The 25,672-nt window shown below is 41.5% G+C and overlaps 1 protein-coding gene across 2 annotated transcripts in view; it reads right to left on the bottom strand.

Moving 5' to 3' along the window:
- The window catches only part of LOC141048360 (low-density lipoprotein receptor-related protein 2-like), an 80,919-nt gene that overhangs the window by 37,607 nt on the left and 17,640 nt on the right, over positions 1-25,672 (bottom strand). For both annotated transcript variants that reach the window (XM_073543854.1, XM_073543864.1), the window contains exons 11-20: positions 17,468-17,696; positions 16,095-16,220; positions 15,786-16,007; positions 15,351-15,656; positions 11,098-11,304; positions 10,902-11,021; positions 9,978-10,148; positions 7,914-8,129; positions 5,697-5,932; positions 2,062-2,191 (exon numbers count right to left, since the gene is read on the bottom strand). In XM_073543854.1, the coding sequence (XP_073399955.1) occupies positions 2,062-2,191; positions 5,697-5,932; positions 7,914-8,129; positions 9,978-10,148; positions 10,902-11,021; positions 11,098-11,304; positions 15,351-15,656; positions 15,786-16,007; positions 16,095-16,220; positions 17,468-17,696 (1,963 nt within the window). The remainder of the gene's footprint in view (positions 1-2,061; positions 2,192-5,696; positions 5,933-7,913; positions 8,130-9,977; positions 10,149-10,901; positions 11,022-11,097; positions 11,305-15,350; positions 15,657-15,785; positions 16,008-16,094; positions 16,221-17,467; positions 17,697-25,672) is intronic.

Raw genomic sequence — 25,672 nt, 5'->3', positions numbered from 1 at the left:
GCACTAGCACTTTATCACATTTCTGTATTTACTGGCATTTCGCTTTAATATAGGGGTGTAGTAGGTTATAAATCCACTAGACCTATAGATCACAGTATATCTGTATTAGTCAATTACAGCTTTATAATTGCCTTGTTTTTGTTACACTTCCACCTCGTTAAATATATTGTCACTTGATATTCTAAAAAGGCATATTCACTATTTAGCTATATGCATCTGCTAACAATCGTGATGTGGTCCAGACTATTTTTCACATCCCGCTTTGCATAGCCAGTTCGTTTTAATATGCATGGCTGTTTGTTAGGTGGTTTGGAGACACTATATGCTTATTTGTAGCTTTAATTAAGACAATTCACAAAGTTATAAGGGGGTGGACTTATGCTAGTATTTCCCCTGCCAAAGATGTATATTTGTAATTTAATTACATAATCTCTCATGCTAATCAGTCATTAGCTGCAGCGCTGAAAACACTGCAGCCAATCTGAGCTTGACAGCTTGTGCAAGAGTAACTTAGCGCAGTCATTAGCTGCAGCGTTGTTAACATTGTGTTTGTGCTGCAGACAAATAGACACTGGGAGCAGAGACTGAGCGCTGGACCCGGAGGGAGATTATCAGTTAGTCTTTTTAAAACTAACCAAAGCACCCCCAAACAAGAAAAACCATTAATGGTATGTACACATGAGTGGAGGTTTTTCGCTTTTTTTGAAACAAGGCAAATATGGAATTGCAGGGTGTATTCCTCCCCCTATAAAGTTATGGCTCTTGGAAGGAGGGGAAAAGTTGCAAAAATGAAACATTTACCAATTAAGGGGTTAACAGCTTAAATAGTAACAGTGATGAAAGGGATTTTCTTAACAGCAATAATGGTTTAAATTGTGAAGCTTTTTTTTTTTAATATGATTTTTCCATTATGTTTACGGTCTAGGTTACCAGCCACCTCTGCAGTCTAGCAGAGCATGCTCAGTATTTACGTACTTGTGGTGCCCGTGAGGGTTCAGTCGCCACAGAAGTACTGTATCTCATCCAGAGGTGTGGTACCTTACCCTCAGGTAAGGAGGGAACACTAACCAGGACTTCAACACCTGCACCTAACGCAGACTATTGCAGCAGGGCACCCTGGATGTACCCTAAGGGAGGATGTCTCAACCCAGGCTGGGTAGTAAAGGGTGTTGGGGAGTGGGTGGAGAACGTAAGAGAAGGCACAGGCTGAACAGAGGTGCAATTACACTGCTAACATAAACCAGTCACCAGGATTTTGCCAAGTAAACTCAGCATCAGGTTGGCACTGTTATACTGATTAAAATGATACCTGGGTTGATTAAGTCAGTGGATTTTTAACCAAAAACTGAGCATAAAGATTAATGATCTGCTCGTGCTCCAGGGCAGCCTTCATGTGGTGCTCTGTTAAGGTATTAATCAGTATGGCCTATGACAGGTCACTGATCCCTCAGTGATCTGCCCCCAATTTTACATACTGAATATCATTGTGATTTTAGACATTTTTCCACATTCCGCAAAATGACAGATGCTACTGTGCAAGCGCCACCATTTAGCTCCAGCCAAATTTTTTTTCCCCTCCAGCAAAATGGGGCCATTTTGCTGGAAGTAAATTTTCCTTTCTAATCCCACATTATATGAATTATGATACGCATTATGTAAGATAGGGGACAGGTTAATGAGGGATCAGTGACCTGTCAGAAGCCATACTGATGAATACCTAATCAGAGAACCACACCACCATTAACTCAAACTACAAGTAAAAGATTTAACAGCCACAAGACGGATATCATCCAAGGCATCATTTTAATCAGTACGACAGCATCACCCTGACACTGTCTGTAGGTTACTAAGCAAAATCCTGATTGGTTTGCTTTAAACCATCACTACGCAGGAGCACTGCACTAACAAATAAGAAACCATGATGCATAGAAGCAGTGGGCTCATGAAGATTTTGTGCCTAAGTGTCTATGGCAGCAAGAGGTTATAGTCATGTACTGCCAAACACCTATACCACAAAATAAGAGGGGGGGGGGGGGGGGGACCAAAAAACAAAACACTTACATCCAACTTCATCGCTGCCATCTTCACAGTCCTTTTTTCCATCACATTTCCAAAATGTTGGAATGCATTGATTTCCACTAGCACAAGCCCATTGTTGCTTTTCACAAGATACCTTTTCCAATTTACAGTCCTGAAGACAGAAATAAAGATTACATACAGTGCCTACAAGTAGTATTCAACCCCCTGCAGATTTAGTAGGTTTGATAAGATGCAAATAAGTTAGAGCCTTCAAACTTCACACAAGAGCAGGATTTATTAACAGATGCATAAATCTTACAAACCAAAAAGTTATGTTGCTCAGTTAAATTTTAATAAATTTTAAACATACAAGTGTGGGTCAATTATTTAACCCCTAGGTTTAATATTTTGTGGAATAACCCTTGTTTGCAATTACAGCTAATAATCGTCTTTTATAAGACCTGATCAGGCCGGCACAGGTCTCTGGAGTTATCTTGGCCCACTCCTCCATGCAGATCTTCTCCAAGTTATCTAGGTTCTTTGGGTGTCTCATGTGGACTTTGGCTCCTTCCACAAGTTTTCAATTGGGTTAAGGTCAGGAGACTGACTAGGCCACTCCAACACCTTGATTTTTTGCCTCTTGAACCAGGCCTTGGTTTTCTTGGCTGTGTGCTTTGGGTCGTTGTCTTGTTGGAAGATGAAATGACGACCCATCTTAAGATCCTTGATGGAGGAGCGGAGGTTCTTGGCCAAAATCTCCAGGTAGGCCGTGCTATCCATCTTCCCATGGATGCGGACCAGATGGCCAGGCCCCTTGGCTGAGAAACAGCCCCACAGCATGATGCTGCCACCACCATGCTTGACTGTAGGGATGGTATTCTTGGGGTCGTATGCAGTGCCATCCAGTCTCCAAACGTCACGTGTGTGGTTGGCACCAAAGATCTCGATCTTGGTCTCATCAGACCAGAGAACCTTGAACCAGTCTGTCTCAGAGTCCTCCAAGTGATCATGAGCAAACTGTAGACGAGCCTTGACATGACGCTTTGAAAGTAAAGGTACCTTACGGGCTCGTCTGGAACGGAGACCATTGCGGTGGAGTACGTTACTTATGGTATTGACTGAAACCAATGTCCCCACTGCCATGAGATCTTCCCAGAGCTCCTTCCTTGTTGTCTTTGGGTTAGCCTTGACTCTTCGGACAAGCCTGGCCTCGGCACAGGAGGAAACTTTCAAAGGCTGTCCAGGCCGTGGAAGGCTAACAGTAGTTCCATAAGCCTTCCACTTCCGGATGATGCTCCCAACAGTGGAGACAGGTAGGCCCAACTCCTTGGAAAGGGTTTTGTACCCCTTGCCAGCCTTGTGACCCTCCACGATCTTGTCTCTGATGGCCTTGGAATGCTCCTTTGTCTTCCCCATGTTGACCATGTATGAGTGCTGTTCACAATTTTGGGGAGGGTCTTAAATAGTCAGAAAAGGCTGGAAAAAGATAATTAATCCAAACATGTGAAGCTCATTGTTCTTTGTGCCTGAAATACTTCTTAATACTTTAGGGGAACCAAACAGAATTCTGGTGGTTTGAGGGGTTGAATAATAAATGACCCTCTGAATAAACTTTTCACAATTTAAAAAAGAATTAAACAAAGAAATAACATTTTTTTGCTGCAGTGCATTTCACACTTCCAGGCTGATCTACAGTCCAAATGTCACAATGCCAAGTTAATTCCGAATGTGTAAGGCTGGTTTCACATTCGCGCTTTTTAAGCGCACGCACGGCCGGGGGTAGCTCCGCCCCCGAGCCGGCTCTCTGCCCGGCGTGCCCGCCCCTTCCTTGTAGCGCCGCCTCCTAGCGCACAGCGGCGCCTGCGATCGGCGCACCCTATCTTTAGCATAGGGTGCGCCGGTCGTTCGCTAGTTGCGCTTTGACCTGCGCTGCGCACTTTTGATGGTGCGCCGTGCGCGCCAAAATCGAACTTTTCGGATTTTGGCGCGCACCGTCAAAAGTGCGCAGCGCAGGTCAAAGCGCAACTAGCGCACGGCCTGCGCACGATCTGCGCACCCTATGCTAAAGATAGGGTGCGCCGATCGCAGGCGCCGCTGTGCGCTAGGAGGCGGCGCTACAAGGAAGGGGCGGGCACGCCGGGCAGAGAGCCGGCTCGGGGGCGGAGCTACCCCCGGCCGTGCGTGCGCTTAAAAAGCGCTAATGTGAAACCGGCCTAAACCTGCTAAATCTGCAGGGGGTTGAATACTACTTGTAGGCACTGTATAGTGAAGAAAGCACTCCATCTGTTATCAATCAGTATTCCATGCACACTTTGGCAGAAAAGGTGCTACAATGCCTTGAGAGTAATCAAAAATATGAAGACACTAGAAAAACTGGATTACTCCACGCGACATATAGGCTCAGCAATGAGCCGCTCTAAAGCTTGGGAAATGCTCATTGTGTGCAATATTTCAACTCAACACTGACTGTTGAATATACTGTGTATTCATTAGATCTTGAAAGACCACAGCAAAAAGACCGTTGAAAAATTGATTAAAACACATTGCCAGATGTCTAATAGATCATGTAAGTGGTCACTGAACAATAATCTGTGGAACAGCCAACCTCAGGAGCAGGTTAAAGTCATACATTAATTTCTTGGAGAAAAAAAAAAAAAAAAAAGCTCAATGCCAACTTATTCCCTATTGACTTGCATTGGGGTCGGGTTTCGGACGAAACTGACTTTTTTTGCCCTAGTCGGACCAGTTTCATCTGAAACAAACTTTGTTTCATGAAACCCGATCCGACCAAAGTCGCTCAACTCTAGTTGTCAGCCATTACTGAGAGGAGACAATAGTGATCCAGAAAGAGCAGTGTGCTCACAGATAGTTCTGCAGCTCCATGTGAGGACAGAGCCTTGGAGCTGCACCAAAACTACAGTCCAGGCCAGCTGTCCACCTCCTCCTGGCTTCCCATGGAGAACTCGGCCTTCCATCCCTTAGCAGCCGAATCCTGCAGCTCCAGGCTGGTACCCTGTGTGACTTAACTGCCACATCAAGATCAAGGAGTACATAGCTTGCTGGGACAATTTAAGCGATCTATAAGGGAACATTGGTGGGACTTGTGGTCCAACACAGTTATAATAGAACCAGTCATGGAGGGAGATCTTGTTCCTATGGCTTTACGTGCACTAGTGGACTTCATGCGCACCATCACCCACAGCAAACAGGCCCCAACATTGAACTGTGTCTCCATTGCTGCAGCCATTTGTAGTTCAATCAGTATTAGCGTTAGGAGCGTGATTATTGCGATTTAAAAGGGAAGCATTCAGGTTTAACTGCAAAGCCCTGTATTGCATTTGTACGTGTAGAGTGTAATACCATTTGTTTTATGGTTACTTGCTAACCCCCTTACCATAGTCACCATTTATCCACTATAAAAAATAAACCAGTTACTGTAATTGTTCCAACCTCATCTTGTGATTGTGGATAGGAGCTCCCCTCCCCCCCTTTTCTGTTAAGAAAAGTTGTAATTGAAAAGCGATTGTTTAAGAAGTGGATGCCCCCTTTAACCATATCTATTATACTATATGAAATATACAACATGGAACGAGTCCTTTCACTTGCATTGTACTGTAGGGTTCAGGGGGCAAGGATAGAGTAAAGAAACAGTGTGAGGGTTTATTATATATGTTTACCTTTTCATCACTTCCATCCTTACAGTCTTTGGTATCATCGCACTTCCATTCTTTTAAGATACATTCACCACTTTGACACCTGAAATCCCCATTTTGACAATGTGAAGGTTTAGAGATTATGCAGTTTAGTTCATCCGAGTGATCATCACAATCGTTGTCTCCATCACAGTGCATACTGTAGGGAACACACTGCCCACTTGTACATTGGAACTTGCCCCTGCTACACTCCTTAGGCACTAGAAGCAAAATCATGTTATGGTCAGATTTACCTTCAAATGAAATCGTTACCTGTGAGGTTTTAGGTCCAAACCTCCGTTGAATTTTTCAGAAAACATCACACAAACTGTAAAACGGCTGAAGTCTTATGAGGGTATGGAGAAATGGTGCAAAGAAGAAAATAAAGTGTTTGCATTTTAATTGAAAACTAAACTAAGTGACTGAACAAAAGAGAAATTTAAATCAATATTTGAGAGATGTCCATCCCCATTGCCTTCATAAAGCATCAATTCTTCTAGTCACCCTTGCACACAGTTTTTGAAGGAACTTGGCAGATTTTAAATATATTGGAGAACTACCTACAGATCTTCTGTGGATGCAAGCTTCTGCATCTTCAGAAAATCCCAGATTAATTCAAGGTTAGTCCAGGGTTCTAGAGCCCAAGTCACTTCCAGGACTCCTGGTTCTTTAACCCAAGACTAGTTCTTAAAGACATTGGCCGTGTTTGGTGTCATTGCCCTGCTGCATAAAGTAAATTGGAGCCAGCAATGCAAAATCCTGATTTTAATGATGGATATGCATCTGCATGACCATTAATCTTTGCCAAAATGCTATTAGCAACCCCAAACTTGCAGGCAATACCAGCCAAGCTTCCCCCCCATTTACAGTTCACTTGCCCCAAATTGTCTTCTGTTACAGACAAATATCAAATGTTGACTCTGTCCAGTGCACCTCTTCACATGTTTCTGCACAGTGAAGTCACTTTGTTGGTCTGGACATTTGTTTAGTGTTAAATGTTTTTGGCCATAACTTTTCTATGACCACTTCTGGCCAGATTTCTACAAACAGAAGTAAGGCTAAGCTGGGTTGCACTTATGGCATTAATAGGCAGTCTTTACATAGTGACCTAACCAGTGAATCCATCATTAATATTGCCCATTTCTTCATGCCCTCAGTGAGGAGAAATACAGGCAGATACTTCCATATCACGCAACATCAAAGAGGTACCCGATTAGCTGTAGTCTTTGGATCATTGTCCTGCTGCAAAATGAGTTTGCAGCCAATGTTATCAGGCACTATTTTCAGCATGAAGAACCAGGAGCCCTGGAAGGGCTGATATGGCCCCTACAGAACCATGTTCTTAACGGTGTGTAATTACATGATGAGAGAAGGGATTGCGAGAGTCTACATTCACAAAATCAGAAACCTAGTCATCGCCATCACAGGGAATGCAACTACAACTATGAATAGAGTCCATCAGGTGAACCACCAGTTGAAAAACCATTGTGGATTAGAGAGCCACTTGCTTCCTGCCCCATACTCTATAGTCACAGGCCAATCAGAAGCCTGCGAAAAGAAAACTTGGACAAAAAAAAAAAAAAAGTCAATGGATAACAAGAGTCATTCCATACAACAATCAGAAGCCTGCAACTACAGGTCTCCGATAAGCCTGCAGCTGTACAGCAAGTGCGGGGCAGGTACTGGTCCAGCAGAAGGCGGGTGGGGGGTGGCAGTGTGGGAGATTTTTTTTTTTTCAGAACCAGTGTAAGCATTAGTACTCCATAAGGGCCACATGAGGATACTGTTAATGTATGCTGCACATTACTATATTGAAGGCTATAAAGAGGGACATCACACCATTGTGTGGGTAAATTCAATTGTAATTGTATACAAAAGGCAATAAGTATTACATTTATTGGGGACAACACTGCTGTATATCATTTTATTTGGGGGGAGATCTCATCAATGGAGGACAAGGGGGGCATCATCACAGAAATAGGGGTGTTGGGGGTGGGGATGGGGAGTGCAAAGGGTGCTCTGGAAATGGTCAGCCGTAGAGGTCTGTTACATTATGCACAGATGAGTAGTGGATGGAAGAAGTCAAAGTGATTAAGAGAAAAACTACTTTCATTGGAGGAGTCCCTGATTACTCTGGAGTTACCTGTATGGTATACTGACCGTTTTCATATATTGAATTGGAAGTTGAGGGGGGAAGCTTACCACAGACTTGCTCATCCGTCTCATCAAAGCAGTCTGGTTTTCCATCACATATAAAGCTCTGAGGAATACAACGAGTGTTTCTATCACAGCGCATGGCACAGTTCTCTGAGGGACTCCAGCATTTCTCCTCATCAGATCCATCAAGGCACTGGCGCACACCATCGCAGTGATACCGATCTTCAATACATTTATTACCAGTTAGGCACTGAAACATTCCTAAAAAAAAAAAAAAATGAAATATAAGAACACAAATATTGAACCAGCCTTTCCATCTATTGCTCATGATTGGGATATTCTTCAAATCTGGCCAAGCATCATTCCTTATATTTGTGAGCAAGCTGTATGGTCTAGCAGCACTGAGATGCAGTCACTTTACAATTAGCATTCAGCTCTGCTGTCTACCACACAAGGTCTCACTGAGTTATGTGCATGGATCGTGCTTTACTTCTTGAGTTAGGCTAGGCTGCTTTTACACTTACCATGTTTTTTGTGGGCCGATTTTGCAGCCCCAATAGAATTATGGGGCTGCAAATCGGCCCGCAAAAATTCCACAGTGCGCCGTATGGATGTGAGCCGTATTTGCGACCATGATAAAAAAAATTGAGCTTGCTCGATCTTTTATATGGCGTACAGACATGGCTCCCATTGTGAATCAATAGGGCCGCAGTATGGGCCCCCCCCATACTGATTCCATAGTATTGAAAACGTTAAAAAAAAAAAACAAAAAACTTGCAGATAACAATTTAACGATCCATTATTGCGGAAGGGCATGATAAATGCAGCAATACGGCCCGCAAAAAGCATGCCGCAATAACGGACGCTAAAAAAAGCGGTAAGTACAAAGCCTCCTAAGGCTACTTTCACAAGCTGCTGATTAACTATCTAACCTTTAGGTAAATGCCACCATTTTGGACCTTTGACAATGCTTCCACATTGAGCTTTTAAGGAGCTTGATTTTGCAGATTTTCTGCGTTTGATTGTTTTTACTGCTGTAGGTTTTTGTGTGTTGGTGTCATGTTTTAAAAAAAGCTGTTTTGAATACTTTGTTATTTGGCAATGATGAGCCTCTAGACAGTGATGTGTGAATTACAATTTTTTTACCTGCAGATTTTCTGCAATGAATACAAGTCTATGGAGAAAATCTGCAGATAAAACTCAGCGTAACCAAGAGAAGTTAACATGTTGCACCTCTGAAACACCACAGGTCAGTTTACGTTGGGTAAAGAAAGCACGTGGGCATCAGATTTCTATAAATCCATCCCCTCTGCCAAGACTACGGTTCGATGCAACGAAAATACACAGCGCCAAACTCATTGTGGACACAGCCTGTCAATTTAATGACCTTATATTAAAATCTTATATTCAATTGATGCAATTTAGTTTCAGTTGTTGCATTGAAGGTAGTTCTAAAGCCAAGTCATGATCAAAACTAGTCAGGGCCAGCCCGAGAGATTACAGCGCCCTAGGCGAAACTATTTTGTTGCGCCCCTACTATTCTTGGCAGTAGATGAAAACTTGGGATATAAATTTAGGAGCAAAATAAACCACAACAATGATTAATTAACTCTCTCCTAACTCTTTAATATCTGAGAAGTTGTATAGGACAAATATATACAAAGTAATCAATAACACAAAACAAAAACGACCATAGGTAATTAAAATTTGCTTCCTTGCCTTTTTTTGAAAAGGATGACACTAAGTCACCGAGATTAATTTGTTTAGCAACTTCAGATTCTATCGAAATTGTTGCCAACCCAACCAACCTCTCTTGCGTCATATATGCCCATAAATATGTACACTTTTCTTTCCATCCCTAAAATTTTGCCTTTTGAAAAGATTTTTTATAATCTTTTCTATTTTTTCTCTGGCGCCCCCCTTCGGGTCCGCGCCCTAGGCGGCCGCCTAGTTTGCCTATACGTTCGGGCCGGCCCTGAAACTAGTACAAAGTTTATTGCTCATTTTTGTATTGTGTTTTGATCAGTGTGCATAGATTGAAGATACAGGGTATTACTGTATATTGTAAGATAAGCTTTAACAAATGTTTTCCCCCCAAGCAATCGTTACCTGCTTTGTTACAATAGTTTGTGCAATTCTGCTCATCAGATCCGTCCAAGCAATCTTCTTCACCATCACAAAAAAATTCCACAGCCACACATTCTTTTCCATCCCGACAAGGAAGAAATGCACGTTGACAAGTCAAGGTCTCTAAGGGCTTCTCTTTTAGAGGACTTTTACCTGTCATGCACAACAAATTAAAAAGGGAAAGAAAAAAAAAAACTTACAGATATGTAACCACCAGATGGAGAACTTACCCGTCAGAAGGTTTAAAGCGGACAGTTAGTTATTCTATTCCCATTGCTTTTTTGCCATAAAGATCTGCTAATTTTGTCTTTAAGGGGGCATTGCTCAAAAGTTTAATAAGGTCAAGCAGTCTAGAGACAACCACAGATTATCCAGTTTTTATTTATTTATTTTTTTTAAAGGGAATACAGTACTTAAAGCTGTCATTTGGTTTTGATACATTAAAGTTGAAAAATTACTTGCACAATTAGCCAATGATCAAAAGGAAATTTCTATTTACATCATTTTTGGGGGTTAAATTAAAGCCTTAATTGGTTGAAGTATAAAACTGAAAGTCAGTCAGATTTAAAAGGTGTTATGCAGGACTTTTCTAAACCACACAAACGACAATTTTGGTAGATCAGAAGTTAATCACTCAAAAATCTGTTGACAGAAAATAAGTTTCTAGCATCAGAGGCTATATACTGTAGACAATTTAACATGACCTCACAAAATAATGCCATGTGGGAATTCAGAACCTGCTTTTAGACATTGTGGTTATGACTAAATTGGAAGATATTCCTGAAGTTTTGTTGAAAAGTGTAAATGATGGACTGATTCTTAAGTGGCCAGCAGACAGACAATAGATAAATTCTGAGGGTCAATATACTACCTGGCTGTTAGAGTGCAGCAGCCTGGAAAACTTACCGCTGGAGCAGCTGACCTGGTCATCTGGGCACAAACAGTGTTTAGAGTCTTTAAACCCAGGCACACAGATCTCTTCTGAGGTACAGCCACCATTGTTCACACTGCAGGCAGAGTGGCTTCCTTAAAATACAAAAGGAGAGTTTATGTGCAACAATTCTCAGAATAATACGGTTTTGATAGACTAAGAAGTAATTACCTTTAACATAACTGGATGCCATCACAAGTTTGGTAACATTTGCTTCATTAAAAGTGGAAACAATCCTCATGGTTTTTCGGTCCCAAATTTCAACAAACGAATTTTTGTAAGAAATCAGATATGGTTCAAAGGAATCCATTAGTATGCTTGTGAAGTTCTCTTTTAAATAGAGGAGTCTATCTTTAAGAAGGCTAAATGAATACAAACCTAGAAGAAAAACAGCAAACTTTCTTTTAAACATATGTCCTGATTATGTAGAATCACAACCAAAAAAAACAAAAAAACAAAAACAAAAAAAAAAACCACCATAACAAAATTAGATCAAAAAAAAAAAAAAAACTGTATGATTCAGTCTGTCCTGGAAGAATTTGCTTCCATTTTATTTTAACACCTTCATGACAACTTGTCGTTTTTGCTCCCCTTTTTCAGAGCCATAACTTTATTTTATGGTCAATATGGCCATGTGAGGGCTTTAGTGGAACGAGTTGTACTTTTGAATGACACCACTGGTTTTAACATATCGTGTACTGGAAAACAAAAAAATTTCAAAGTGTGGTGTTAGAAAATTGTGCAAATTTTTTTTTTTTTTCTCCCTTTTTCATGATCTTGGGTTGAGCAAGTGTTTATTTTTTGCATGCCAAGCTGACATTTTTAATGATGCCAGTTTGGTGCAGAAACAGTCTTTTGATCACCCGCTACTGCATTTTAATGCAATGTTGCAGTGAACAAAATGAACAAGTCTGGCGTTTTGACTTCTCACTACGCCGTTTAGCGATCAGATTAATCCTTTGATTGATTTGGTATCACCGCGTTCAGAATCGCCCAATGTGTATTTTTAATCTTTGCTGCAAAAGAGGGGTAATTTGAAAAATATATATCTATCTCACTTTTGGCATGCTTCAATAATTTCTCACTTTTGGCATGCTTCAATAGTCTACATGGGAGACTAGATGCTGCCATAACTTCATTGGTACTGTTACATACAGGCGATGATTAGATCACCTATATGTAGCAGAATTGCTGACTTGCTATGAGTGCCGACCACTGGATGGCACTTATAGCAATCTGGTACCGACAACCATAGAGGTCTCCAGGAGACCTCTGGTTGTCATGCAATCACAACAGGTCACCGGTGGGCAGATTTCCAGAAATGAGAGAGTTAACTGCCGCTGTCAGTTTAACAGCAGCATTTAATGCATTAATAGCCACGTGTGGATCTCTATTCCAGGCACATGTCAGCTGGAGCCCATGTCAAAAGGAAAGGGTTAAGCTCATGTTTGTGAACATGGATTTATGCACAGCTATATCAAAGGTCCACAGAATTTTTTCTATTTCTTTGGGGGGGGGGGGTGATGTCTGGGCTTAATGGTCCATTGCAACATCTGGATACAACATATGTAGGGAAGGTGACCTGACGGACTTGTCTGTGGAAGGGATGCTGGGTGCACTGTAGATGGACGTTTATAATAGAAGGGAAACAACTGGGGGAAAATGGAATAGGCGTGCAGTATCTAAGTTTGACCACAGGATGGCAGGGGGGAGGGTGAGTACAGGACTTGACAGCAGCTTATGGCTTTAGATACTGCTTAGTCATGGGGGGCAGGGAGACAGGAACCCAGGAGGAGATTTCCCAAGGAGGGAGATAAATAGGACAGGAGAGGGTTCCAGTCCTGGGAGGAGCTCAGGAGGAGAAGAGACAGTGAATGAGAAGGAACAGCAGTGAGGCGCTCGACCAGGCGACTGAGGAGAAAAGAAGTCAGGGGGGTGGCCCCGAAACAAAGAACCGCAGAACAGACGAGGCCCCGGGGGTACCAAATTGACGACGACCCCGGACTGGTGAAGCGCTGGCGGTAGATAGGCCTAGGGCAGCCCCAGTGAAAGAGCCACAAGGAACGTCACTACGACAGAAGAAAGGTGCAGGTACCCAGGCCTGAATACGGAGAGCTGTGAAGGTGCTGCGGTGTACGGCTACGGTTGTCAGGACGACGGCCAATAAACTCGGACCTGTTGTACCTGAAAATCTGCCTCTGTCTCATCTGTGTGTGGTAAGCAGTGGACCACCCTCCCCAATCCAGGCCATTACTACACATACAAAACCCAAGAAACCACTTGCAAATAAATCACAATAGTGTATGCAACTACTGTAAGTTAGTAAGTTAACATTTTAATAAGAAAAAACCATCCCACTGCATCAAGATGACCCTGATCTCTAGTATTAAAATCTTACCATAGGCTAAATGATGTAAATGTGTATAAGGGCACAGCTGGGCAGATCCTAACTAATGGACACCAAGCCATGGGGGCTATATAAAAGTAATGTCCAGCTCAAAGAAAATGGAGGTCACAACCTTATTTGCACAGAGTGAAAAAACCTGAAGAGATTAACTAGAATACAAGTTAGTATGCATGCAAGCTTTTTTCAGGGCTGTGGAGTCAGAAAGCCAAACCTCAGACTACTAGATTTCCTTGACTTCTGACCCCACAGCACTGGTCGCTACTGAGCATGTACATTAAGTGCAGAACAGATTCATCTCAATTAAAAGCCCAGATCCTTAGATCAGGACATCATAACCTTCCCAAATTCTTATGAACACAGTTACAGCACATCCTACATTGAACTACTGTACCCAATTATATACCAAGTCAATCAAAATGGACACCAACCACCTGGGTTTTAATACTAGGTGAGGACCATCCTGAACAGAGTCACTTTAACATGGTGGTATTGCCTTTATGTTTACACTAAATATTGTTAACCAAGTAACCCATGTTATTTTCATGCACTATTGCCATTTAAAATGCATTTTAAAATTTATTGCAGGTTATTTGCCAATTTTGCTTTAGTCTTAGGGCCCCGTCACATAGCGACTCACCAGCGATCTCGACAACGATATGAACTGGTCAGGATCGCTGGTGTCTCGCTACATGATCGCTGGCGAGCTGCCAAACAGGCAGCTTCACCAGCGATCAGCACCAGCGACGATGAGCGCTCGCGTCACTGTGTACCTTAGTTACCAGAGCGCTGATGCAGCAGCGGCACTTAGAAACTCGCTGTTCACCTTGGTTACCAGCTCCCTGCATCAGCGTGCTGGTAACTAAGGTATACAGAGGGTTTCTAAGAGCCACGCGGTGCTTAGAAACCTGCTGTTTACCTTCGTTACAAGCTCCTGATCGCTGGTCTCCCGTCTGCCACAAGCAGAGATGCATGCTGGCCAGGGGGAGACCAGCGACCAAAAAAAAATGTCCAGAGCTTTCAAGAACGATCAGTCATACCTGGCAGGGGGGCCGGTCACTGATAAATTTCACACAGCGATGAAATAGTTGTTGCGTCACAAAACTTGTGACTCAGCACACTGTGTGACGGGGGCTTTAGGCTGTCTGTTTAGTGCAAGTGTGAACATGCATCTACACATTGCATGGATACCATACTAATTACAGTTCACCTTTTTAGGTTAACAGTACAGCAATGGCCACATTCAGTATTTTACCGGCATAAATACAAAAGTGGTGACGTGTTTCCATTATACTTTTCCCCCCTTCCTGGTTTTGTCTTACAAATACTGAGGCAAGATACTGACCATATACTTAACATGTGAATGTGGCCTAAAGCTTGTAAAGAAGCCTGATAAACCTTACAGACTAGCCATCTTTCAGTCTAATTGTACTGTTAATCTTGAACATTCAGCATCCCAAAGCCTCTAGAATCTGACCTTGGCATTAATGAATCTACAGATGAGGGAATCCAAGTCTTTCAGAATTGGCCTTATAACTTCCTATAAATTCTCTTCTTCCAAAGAAAATGGTTATGGCTCTTGGAAGAGCCATATGACGGCTTGTTTTTTCAGCAGTTCTACTTTTGAGTGTAATTCATTTTAAAATGGCACTCCTCTGTGCTGCATGCTGTGATGCAATCAGACAGCAGCATTTAACAGAAGCACTTGTCAGCATGCAAGATGGTTATTTTCACCCATACTTTTTTTAAATAAGGATAGCCAACTTGTCTTTGGGCATCTCCACAGTTTTTTGCCTCGTTTTCATGGCAGAATATCTCCAATCAGAACTTGTAGTTTTTGAACTCCATGTGATTGAGCAAAGAGACTTGGTGTGCACATACCCCAAGGAATGGGCCGCTACTCACTGCACTGGCAGTCAGTGCTGTCTATGTTACCCCATACTGAAAAGCACCAGCCAGTCCCAATGTTAGTTACAGGGCCAGCATTGAATTTTCGCAAGTATTTACTGAGGCTACTTACTATAATCTGGAGAGGTCCACACAATGCTATGGGAGTTGATATCCAAACTCATGTGTGTAAATTTTGTGCCATTCAGTACATTCTCCACTTCACCACCAGTAAGGTTCATTTGTCGGATTAGGTTGTCATCTTCCACTACATACAGAAATGCCTTTTCCCAGTTAAGCAGCAAGTGCTGTATGGACTTCTTGGACTGATAAATAACCTTAGTCCCAGATCCAGAATGCTTGGTCAAACAAACCTTGTTTTTTTCGCAAGGAAGCCAATAAAGGTTCCCTGTAGCAATGTCTATTTTCAACACACAAACTGGAAGAAAAAGGAAAGATTTGCTAAAGCAGATAGGCTATAAACCACAGTTTTGAAAAAAGTGTCATCTACAACAAATTCTAGAGTTACCAAGCCTTTTACCAGTATTCAAACATTTTTCAAACATACCGGCACCACTAGTGTGGATAACTCTAGGATTTTCATAGAAGCCATTAGACCGCAGAAGAAGACCATGCTCATCTGTCCAGTATACAAAGTCTCTCTTCCAGTCAACAGCCATCAAATTTATCTTTGGCGACTTCCAGATAGCAGCCTGTTTGATAAAGACACCCTGAAATCCCAGTTCCAATAAATAAATTCCATCATGCTTTCCATATACAAGCTTCAAGTCTATTAAGAAAAAAAAAGATATTCTGTATAATATGAAAACTTAAATGTCAAAGTTCATCAATTGCATGTGTTTATAAGTGAACTCACTTTCACATTTTCCCGATGGCAAGAGAAACAATCCTGCAGGACAGGCACACTTGTAGGATTTGGCCATGACAGGCGATAACAGACAGATGTGACTACAGGTCCGTAGAGAACATGGAGATGGGTCCTCTATAAGTTAAATGCAGTTATTAAAAGCTTTACTTCTCATTCTATTAGCTTACCACATTCATCACAAGCCTATGTGTAGAGTTTATCATGTCAAAGTATTCTAAAACCAAGTATGACCCTATGGTACTAAACTAAAATTCAACAATGCAGCGTCTTGAAATTAAAACGGAGCCCTTCTTACACTAGTAGTTAAAAAGTAAAAGCCCTTATACACTGGCTTGTGATTGTATAGTCTATTGTACATTTTATTGGGCTGGCCACTTAGCCTGGCCAGTATGTTCAGCAATTGGCCTTATATCAGCCACAGAGATGGAAGTCACAAAGACACGGAATCCATTGGGCATGTGCAGAGGTCACTAGATGGAGGGCAAGCGGAGCTGGGTCAGTTTACAGCTGAGAAGTGCTCTACAGAAAAAAGTCAATCCATTAGAGTTTAGCAAGTGGAAAAGCACCATTTGGTTCACATTTGTGATGAGTAAAGGAGCTCAGATAAGGTTGACGAATGAGTTACTTTGGCGCGCTTGAAAAACATATTCCAGTCTCTGCAGCTGCATGTCTCACAGTTCGACAGCAGCAGCATATGGAGGGATTGCACAATTGCTCATGGATGCAGCCACAGGGGACACTTTTCACGCACGCTAAAAAACACTTAGCGCACAAGCATGCTCAGATAACACTTTAAACACATCGTATTGTACAACCTTAGTTTTTATTTCTACATCTTTAATCTACATATGACTGATTTTCTCCATGCAAATTGACATGTAGATTTTTAAGTCTGTAGCATGTCAATTAGTTGTGCCATCTCCATGCAGATTTCACCCCTTTCCAATGCAAAATCTGCATGTAGCACATGCAGATCGTGCTACAAGTTTAAGATGCTAAAATATTTAACCCCAGATATGTAAAGTTTGAACCTCACATTTCTACATCTGATTTCCAGATGGCCCATGGGTCTATTGCACAGAACCAGTGTCAAATATCCCCATCAAGCTTTTAGTTTTAAGGCAAGCGACCTACGGTCAAGTCCAGCCATCATGGCTCCCACACATACTGTGAGTAGAACTTGTGAAGCCAGCCATAACAGGCATTTTCTGGGAACTAGACACCTCAGACAATTGCTTGTAGCAATATGCCTTGGTGCAACCCTTTGGACCTTCAAAAGATTTTAGTCATCTCATTGACATTCGCTATAAAAAAAAAAAAAAAAAAAAAAAAAAAGAAAGACTGAGGACTTGAATACCCACCATTAGGTTGCTGCAGCTCATGTAGAACAGTGAATGCCGATACATTAGACGTGTTCACGAATAGCCTTCTCTCCTGTGGATTATTTCTTAACAGAGAAAATAAGCGACTTTCATCAGCCATGAAGAACCATCCTTCAAAGACCGACAAACCCAGGGCATTCTGATCTTTGTGCAGGACATTTGGGAAAGTAAATCTTCCACTTCCATCAGTTTTAATGGTTTCTATTGACTAGACAGAAAAAAGAATAAATAAAAAATACGTGCACCTTAAAACTTTTTTTTTTTTTTTTTTTTTTTTATAAACAACCTGGCTTTCCCATTTTCATGAAGTCTTTGTACCCAGGGACAGTTTGTGGCATATAATCACACAGTGCATTGCTCATCCTAGTTGGTGTAATATCCACACGTTATGAAGAATTCAAGGTATTAAAAACTTTAGATATGTTTTATTCTTCGTCCTCCAGCACACAGCATAACAGTTGCATTCCCATGCTACCAGAAGTGAAACTGAAACTTCCCTTCTCATCCCTCTTGTCTCCACCCTCCAAGTCCCATAAGTCTGGCTTGCTTAAAGAGACAGATCTAATTATTATACATTACATCATCCCCTCTTTTTTTTTTTTATAAATAATCTATATTACTGATAAATGCAACAACATGAAAACGTCCAAAAAAAAAAAATCATATGTCCGTTTTGTCTTATTTGTTCAATTCTAAAACCAGAGAAACAAACAAAAAAAAAAAAAACAAAAAAAAAAAAAACTGTAGTTACACTTCAATAAGCCTCGATGGAGCTCTTCTCTCTCGTGTAGGATAACGTCTGGGCTCATTGAGAGGGTTCATTATTGATGGACCAGCTACCTCTTGTTGGTCCTCTCCACCATCGGATACCAAATCTTCCACCAAAGAGAGTTCATTGTCATCATTCTGCGGTATGACTTTAAAATATGAAGAATTTCGCGTTATGGAGTGTCCATCTCGTTCAGCTGTGATCATGCTGCCTTTCCTTTTGGTAACATAATATTTTGCAGGACCATATACAGGTGAGGTCTTGTTGGTTGGTCTTTGACGTACCACCATGACATCCCCTCTTTCGATGGCACTTGACTGTGTCCTTCGCCTTCTGTCTGCATAACGTTTCATGGCTTGTTTGTTGGAGAAATCTGTGGATCTCACTGAGGAGTCACTTGGTCGGGGATGGCTGGTCACATCAGGGAGACGTATACGCAGGGTTCTGCTGAACATTAAATGAGCTGGAGCAGCATTAATAGTGGAGTGTGGCGTATTGCGGTAATTACGCATGAATTTGTATAATGACTGTTTCAGTGGGATGTGCTCCAGACTCGCTGCCTTGATACGTTTCCCCAGAGTGCGCATAAAACGTTCCACAATTCCATTGGCTTGCGGCCAGCAAGGTGTGATTTTCCTGTGATTGAATCCCAAGTATTCAGAAAATTGTGTAAACACATGTCCATTGAATGGAGGTCCATTGTCTGTTTTGACCACTTTTGGAATACCATATGCCGAGAAAATGTCGTCCAGCTCTGGTATGACATTATTAGCAGATGTTGAAGAGATAAATGAAATGACAGGGTATCGAGAATATTCATCAATTGTTACGAGAATGTATTGGCCATGGTCCATATATATATCGACTGCCACTTCCTCCCAGACAGCAGTGGGTAACGGAGACATTTGTAATGGCTCTAAGTTTGATGATGGAGTGATTAATTGACAAGTAGAACAGCGTCTAATCTTTTCTTCCACCAAGTGATCCATATTTGGGAACCACACTTTTTCTCTGAGTAATTTCTTTGTGCCAACAATTCCTAAATGACCTTCATGTGCTATCTGTATGACTAAGTTACGCAAAGTCTTAGGTACAACTAGTTTGGTACCTCGAAGAATGAGGTGTTCTTCAGTGACTGATAATTCCTCACGTACGTTTGAGAATAGTTTTAACTCTTTCAGATTAATCTCAGAATCAGGAAATTTTTCTTTTTGAATTTCAGGCCACCTTTGATTTTGGATGATTTGTATTAGGGCACAGAGTGTCTTGTCTTTTGTGGTTTCATTTATAAATTGATCAAGAGAAAGTGCTTTTGGCACGGCATGATCTGTAACAAAACGTAGGTATTCTTCAATGGAGGAATGCACAGGTATATCATCATTAGTAGGATGTCTTGAAAGATAATCAGCCGAATTGCTGTATTTTCCATGTTTGTGAACAATTTTATAGTTGTAGTCCTGTAGACGTAGGCCCCATCGTTCAATTCGTGCAGGCATTTTAGCTCTGGGATTTCAAAAAATTGTAAGAAGTGCTTGATGATCTGTGACAATGGTGAAGGGAGCTCCATAGAGAAATAAGTGAAAGTGTTCACATCCCCAGACAACTGCCAAGCTTTCTTTTTCAGGTTGAGAATATTTTCTTTCAGTGTTTGTTAAGCTCTTACTTGCATAAGAAATGTGAGGATTTTGATTGTTATCCTTGTACTGCGCTAGAATAGCACGTTGGTATAGAAATATTTGTATTAAAACTTAACTTTTAATCTTAAATTAAAAACTGTATATTGCAAATAAAGGTGCCAAAAAATTATAGTGATAGTGCCTGTGCAAACGTGCCCATAAAAACAAATTACAGTGAGACGCCTCCTATTGTCCAAATATGAGCAGATTATTATCCTCTTTAGTGTCTAAATATGGCCAGGTATTAATATTACCAAACGCTAGCCATAGAACAACTCAGTATAAGCAGCGACACTTTTTTAGAGGTTTTCTTAGGTAACTAAACCATTATTATAATTCCTGTTCTCATTTCCATTATTGTAAACACTTATCAATAGAAAGCGAATCATTTTTTTTCTCTTATCTATTTTAAATGTGAATGAAAAGATGGTTATGGAAACCAGGCAAAGTGTCCGTTAATAGGGTATTCAGCAAATTGAAAAAGTCTGAATAAATTATTATATATAATCTGAATGTAGCCGCTTCTAATATGATTGATCAATAAGTTTATTGATACAATTGGGAGATAGCGGTAGAGAGCGCGACCAGATGAAGGATATGCAGCGTCGGGTTACCATGGACACCATGGGTCATGTGAACGGTGCTGTGATGACGCTGTACCTCCGAGACCGGATGTGATGTAAATGGCCGTAAGCCGAGCCCAGGAAGTGGGGCATGTTGATGGAGATGGGCCATTACATATGGTGGGACCGGAAATGAGGTACCCGGCATCCGGAAATGTATAGGATACAATGTGGTGCTTGGTTATATAAAAGAAAGGCGATATTTGCGCGCCATGTGTCTAATTGAACTCCATAAACTCCCCTGATGAGTCCTGATTAGATGAAACGCGTTGGGAGAACGGTGTTGGACTAAGGCTGTCCAGATGAATGCAGACATGAAGCCCTTTTAAGACTGGGGGCCTTTCTCACAAGAGCGCATATACAGGCATCAGTGTATAGGACTAATACACATGAGATGAGTATAAGGACATAATAACGCATCATGAGAGTATATAATATTCAGTATTTTTGTGGAATATAGGCACTACACTATACTGGACTCCATAGGTGCTATATATTGTTCATTGACCTGTAATATATGCCAATGTAATGGATATCTGATTTTGGAGAAATAGATATTTTTTATATGATTCGCTTTCTATTGATAAGTGTTTACAATAATGGAAATGAGAACAGGAATTATAATAATGGTTTAGTTACCCAAGAAAACCTCTAAAAAAAGTGTGTCGCTGCTTATACTGAGATGTTCTATGGCTAGCGTTTGGTAATATTAATACCTGGCCATATTTAGACACTAAAGAGGATAATAATCCGCTCATATTTGGACAATAGGAGGCGTCTCACTGTAATTTGTTTTTATGGGCACGTTTGCACAGGCACTATCACTAATTTTTTGGCACCTTTATTTGCAATATACAGTTTTTAATTTAAGATTAAAAGTTAAGTTTTAATACAAATATTTCTATACCAATTTGCTATATACATTTTGATCGGTATTGGTAAAGTAGACCCCCGCTTATATTATTCCCTAGAATAGCACCCAGTCCCACGGGACTGGCGTCCACAATCAGTTCAGTTCGAAGAGCTGGATCAAAATAAGCCATAGTGGTTGTCGAGCAGAGTTCATTTTTAATTGTTTCAAAAGAGGCCTGACAGCCTTGAGACCATTGAAAAATGCAACTTTGTTTTGTAAGTTCCCGTAGTGGATTGCTGATTGTTGAAAAATTCGGAATATATCTAGCACAGTAACTTGCGATTCCAAGGAAAGAACGCACTTCACTAGCATCCTGTGGAATTGAGGCTGTTCTGATAGCTTCCACTTTCTTGGGGTCTGGTTGTACTCCTTTTGCCGAGAAGATGTGACCATAGAATTCTAATGAACCCTTGTCAAACTTGCACTTCTTTGTTTAAAGTGAGTCCAGCAGAAAGCAGGCATTCGAAGATAGCATATAGAGCACGATTATGCTCAGCTTGAGTTTTACCAAAAACCAATATGTCATCACTGTAATTAAAGGCATTTGGGATGTGTTGAATGACACTCCTTATTGCATCCTGAAAAATTTCTGCTGCTGAGCAGACTCCAAAAGTCAATCTTTTGTATCTTCTGAGGCCCACATGGGTGGAAAATGTGGTCAAATATCAGGACTCTGGACTCAGTTCTAATTGATGATATCCCTTATTGAGGTCGAGCTTTGAAAAGACGGTGGCTCCATTTAATAAATGAATAATGTCATCAATCGTAGGTGAGATATGTCTTTCCCTCTGGATAGCGGTGTTGGGCAGGCGCATGTCACACAGTCTCACTTGATCAGGAGTCTTTGGTTTTGGAACTACCACAAGTGGAGAGACCCACAGAGTGGGACCAGTAACAGTTTCAATAATGTCCTCATCCATGAGCAATTGGAGTTCCTTTTCTACCTTCTGTCTCAGGTGAAATGGAATACGCCTGTGAGGCTGGGCTACTGGACGAACATGGTCATCCACATGAAGGTGTACTTGAGAGTCCTTTAGTTTTCCCAAACCACTAAATAGGGAGGGAAAACTGTTCACCAGTTTGTACATCCATATCCGCAGGGTCAGTTATGGTATGAATAATCTGGATGAGCCCTAGCTCCAAGGCAGTGTGATAGCTGAGAAGACATCCTCCCGATCCTTGTAATGTGTGGAAAGTGGTTTTCTGCCTGTTTTCTTTACATCTAATTTCAGCATCAAATTGTCCCATTATAGTTAGAGGTGTTTTAGATCCATAAGGAAAGATTTTAGTCTGCACTTGTTGTAAGACTGGCCTTGTCTTCAATTGTTCATATGTAGTGCCATCTATGATATCCACTGAAGCTCCTGTATCTATTGTAAAGGTAATGTCAGTGTTGCAGATTGAGAGTGTAACACAGGGAGACTGTACTGAACCAGTGACAGAGGTAGTGAACACATAGTTCTCAGTCGCAGACATTTCTTCTGTGTCTTGATTTATCACTTTTACATCTGCAGATTTTGTCATAGGCAGCGGAGGCTTGTAGTGCGCTGATTTGCAAACAGCTGCAAAATGATTCCCTTTTCCACATTTACTGCAGGTTTGTCCCATAGCTGGACATTTGTTCTGGTGGTGAGGGAAATCCTGTCCACATCTATAACATTTCTTCTGTTTCTGGGCTTGTTTGTCTGGTAAATTTTTCTGTTTGAGATTATGCACATGTAATTTATTCCCATTCTCCATTACGGTAGCCTGATGATCTGCTATTTCTATAGCACGGGCCATTTTGAGCAAATCATGTAGAGAGATATCCTGCTGCAGAGCCTTAAGGTACTGTCACACTTAGCGATGTACCAGCGATCCCGACCAGCGATATGACGCGGTCAGGATCGCTGGTACATCGCTAAGTGGTCGCTAGTGAGCTGCCACATAGGCAGATCTCACTAGCGACATCGCTGGGGACGGGGATCGCTACTTACCTGTCACACTAGGCGATCCTGCGTCCTCCCGCCCGGCTCCACGCATCGCTCGTCCTCACAGCAGGAAGCGCCACAGGAATCAGACGACGAGAAACAGTCCTGAATGTTCTCGCGCGATCAGCGATAACCAGCGGGGGAGCGGGTCGTTGGTAAGTATCAGACACAGAGATATCGCTAGCAATATCGCTATAACGTCACAAGTTATAGCGATATTGCTAGCGATATCTTAGTGTGACATGCCCTTTACGCCTTAGGTTATTAGACGAGCAGGTGACAATTATTTGAGTTAGGATTTCATCATCTACATCTGTAAAGGCACATCCATGTGCTAACTCTTTCAGCCGTGTGACATAAGTGTCTATGGACTCTTCTGGAAGCTGCTTGGCAATCCTGAATTTATATCTTTCATATCTGATGTTCTGTTTGGGGTTGAAGTAGCCAGTGAGAGCTTTAGTGCAGTTGCTGTATGTGTCTGTTTCTGCTGCAGGTAACGTACTGTATATGTCATAGACTCCTGTGCCTGCACAATGCAGGAGCAAAGCTCTCTTTCTTTTCTCCTCTATGTCCATGGCTTCTAGGAAATTCTCAAATCTGTTTAGCCATTTTCTCCAGTTATGGGAGAGATTAATGACAGTCATATCAATTTGTGGGAATGTGTGCAAGTAGTCAGCCATGATAGAGTCTCTCAGTGGTGCTGGCGTGTGAAGCGGTAAAATATAGTCTGTACTCACAGCAGTAGGTGATTATATCCCATCCTCGTCGCCAGTTGTAATATCCACACGTTATGAAGAATTCAAGGTATTAAACTTTAGATACGTTTTATTCTTCGTCCTCCAGCACACAGCATAACAGTTGCATTCCCATGCTACACAGAAGTGAAACTGAAACTTCCCTTCTCATCCCTCTTGTCTCCACCCTCCAAGTCCCATAAGTCTGGCTTGCTTAAAGAGACAGATCTAATTATACATTACAGTTGGGTTCAGCACCAGCCCTGAAATCTGTTGTCTGCAGCACTTCTCTGTAGTGCCGATATCACATCAACAGGGCTGCAGACAAACACTGGAGCGGCATAGTTCTAGCACTACAGAGTAAAGCATCTAGGGACAATTTTTCTGAATAAAAAAAATGCTTTAAGTTTTGGACTTTACAGGTCTACTGTTCCGACACCTGTTACACACCCCAATGTTAACTTGCCTTCCTAGAAGCCATATGTACATCATATGATGTAGGCTGAATTTCCTCCTCCAGCATGTATGTTGACACTTGTACCACGTGAGAAACAGTGATTTGATTCAACCAATAGGACATGACATCAGTGCATACAAATTAAACCCCACTTGGATCTGCAGCGCAAATCCTGCAGATGGGAACTGTAGTTCCTGTGAGTAAATCCTAAATGGGAAACAAGGGACCGCAGAGAGGAGCACATGTGGAGGATCAGTTGTGGAGGGGGGGGGTGGTCACACTTGACGTGACTTAACCATGCCCATATCACTGGATGGTGGTTACCTAGTAAGGTGCATTGAGAGGGGAGGAGAGAAAAAAAAAAAACCAAAAAAAAAAAAAAAAAAAACACACACACACGGCATCATGTTATTAAGCCTCCTCAAGGCTGCGGATAAGTTACTGAAGCAAAAAAACAGTAGCTTAGGCCACTACCCGTTCTAAAATAAATAACTATTCCCTCCTGATCCGAAGTGTCAATGCAAGAATTATGGGTTTACCTAAATGTTTAAGTTTAAAAAAAGAGAATAACTTAATGCTAGAACCAACATGGGACATTTCAACGTAAAAAACCACCCTCAAGACATTGCTTCCTTTTTAAGAGCTCTACATGATCCTCTGTGCCATTGCAGTTGTCAGGCTTTTATTCCTGCAAGTCACTTAATACATGACAAAATCCTGCTGACCTTAGACGCTTCCTGACATTAACATCATGAAATCTACAGCTACACAAAGATTCCAGGACGGACTCAGACTAAAATGTAGCCCAGCAATTTGAATTCTCCCAGGCCCATGCTGGCTCCATCCCCATCTGGAGATTAGGGTCTCCATTACTAAATCATGCCTGCAGTAAAATCAAGATTTTCTGCTACCTATGCTTCCAATAACAGTGCTGTGTAAAAGACTTCATAATGATTATGCAATATATCAAACATCAGCATATACAGTCATGAATACGTGTACTTCCAAGTTTTTATTAAACAAGCACCTATATGTATGCTTG

Source organism: Dendrobates tinctorius, unplaced genomic scaffold, assembly GCF_039654945.1.
Source record: "Dendrobates tinctorius isolate UK_male_01 unplaced genomic scaffold, ASM3965494v1 ptg000011l, whole genome shotgun sequence".
In the NCBI taxonomy this organism is placed as follows: domain Eukaryota; kingdom Metazoa; phylum Chordata; class Amphibia; order Anura; family Dendrobatidae; genus Dendrobates; species Dendrobates tinctorius.
This window is presented reverse-complemented; position numbering and strand designations above follow the sequence as displayed.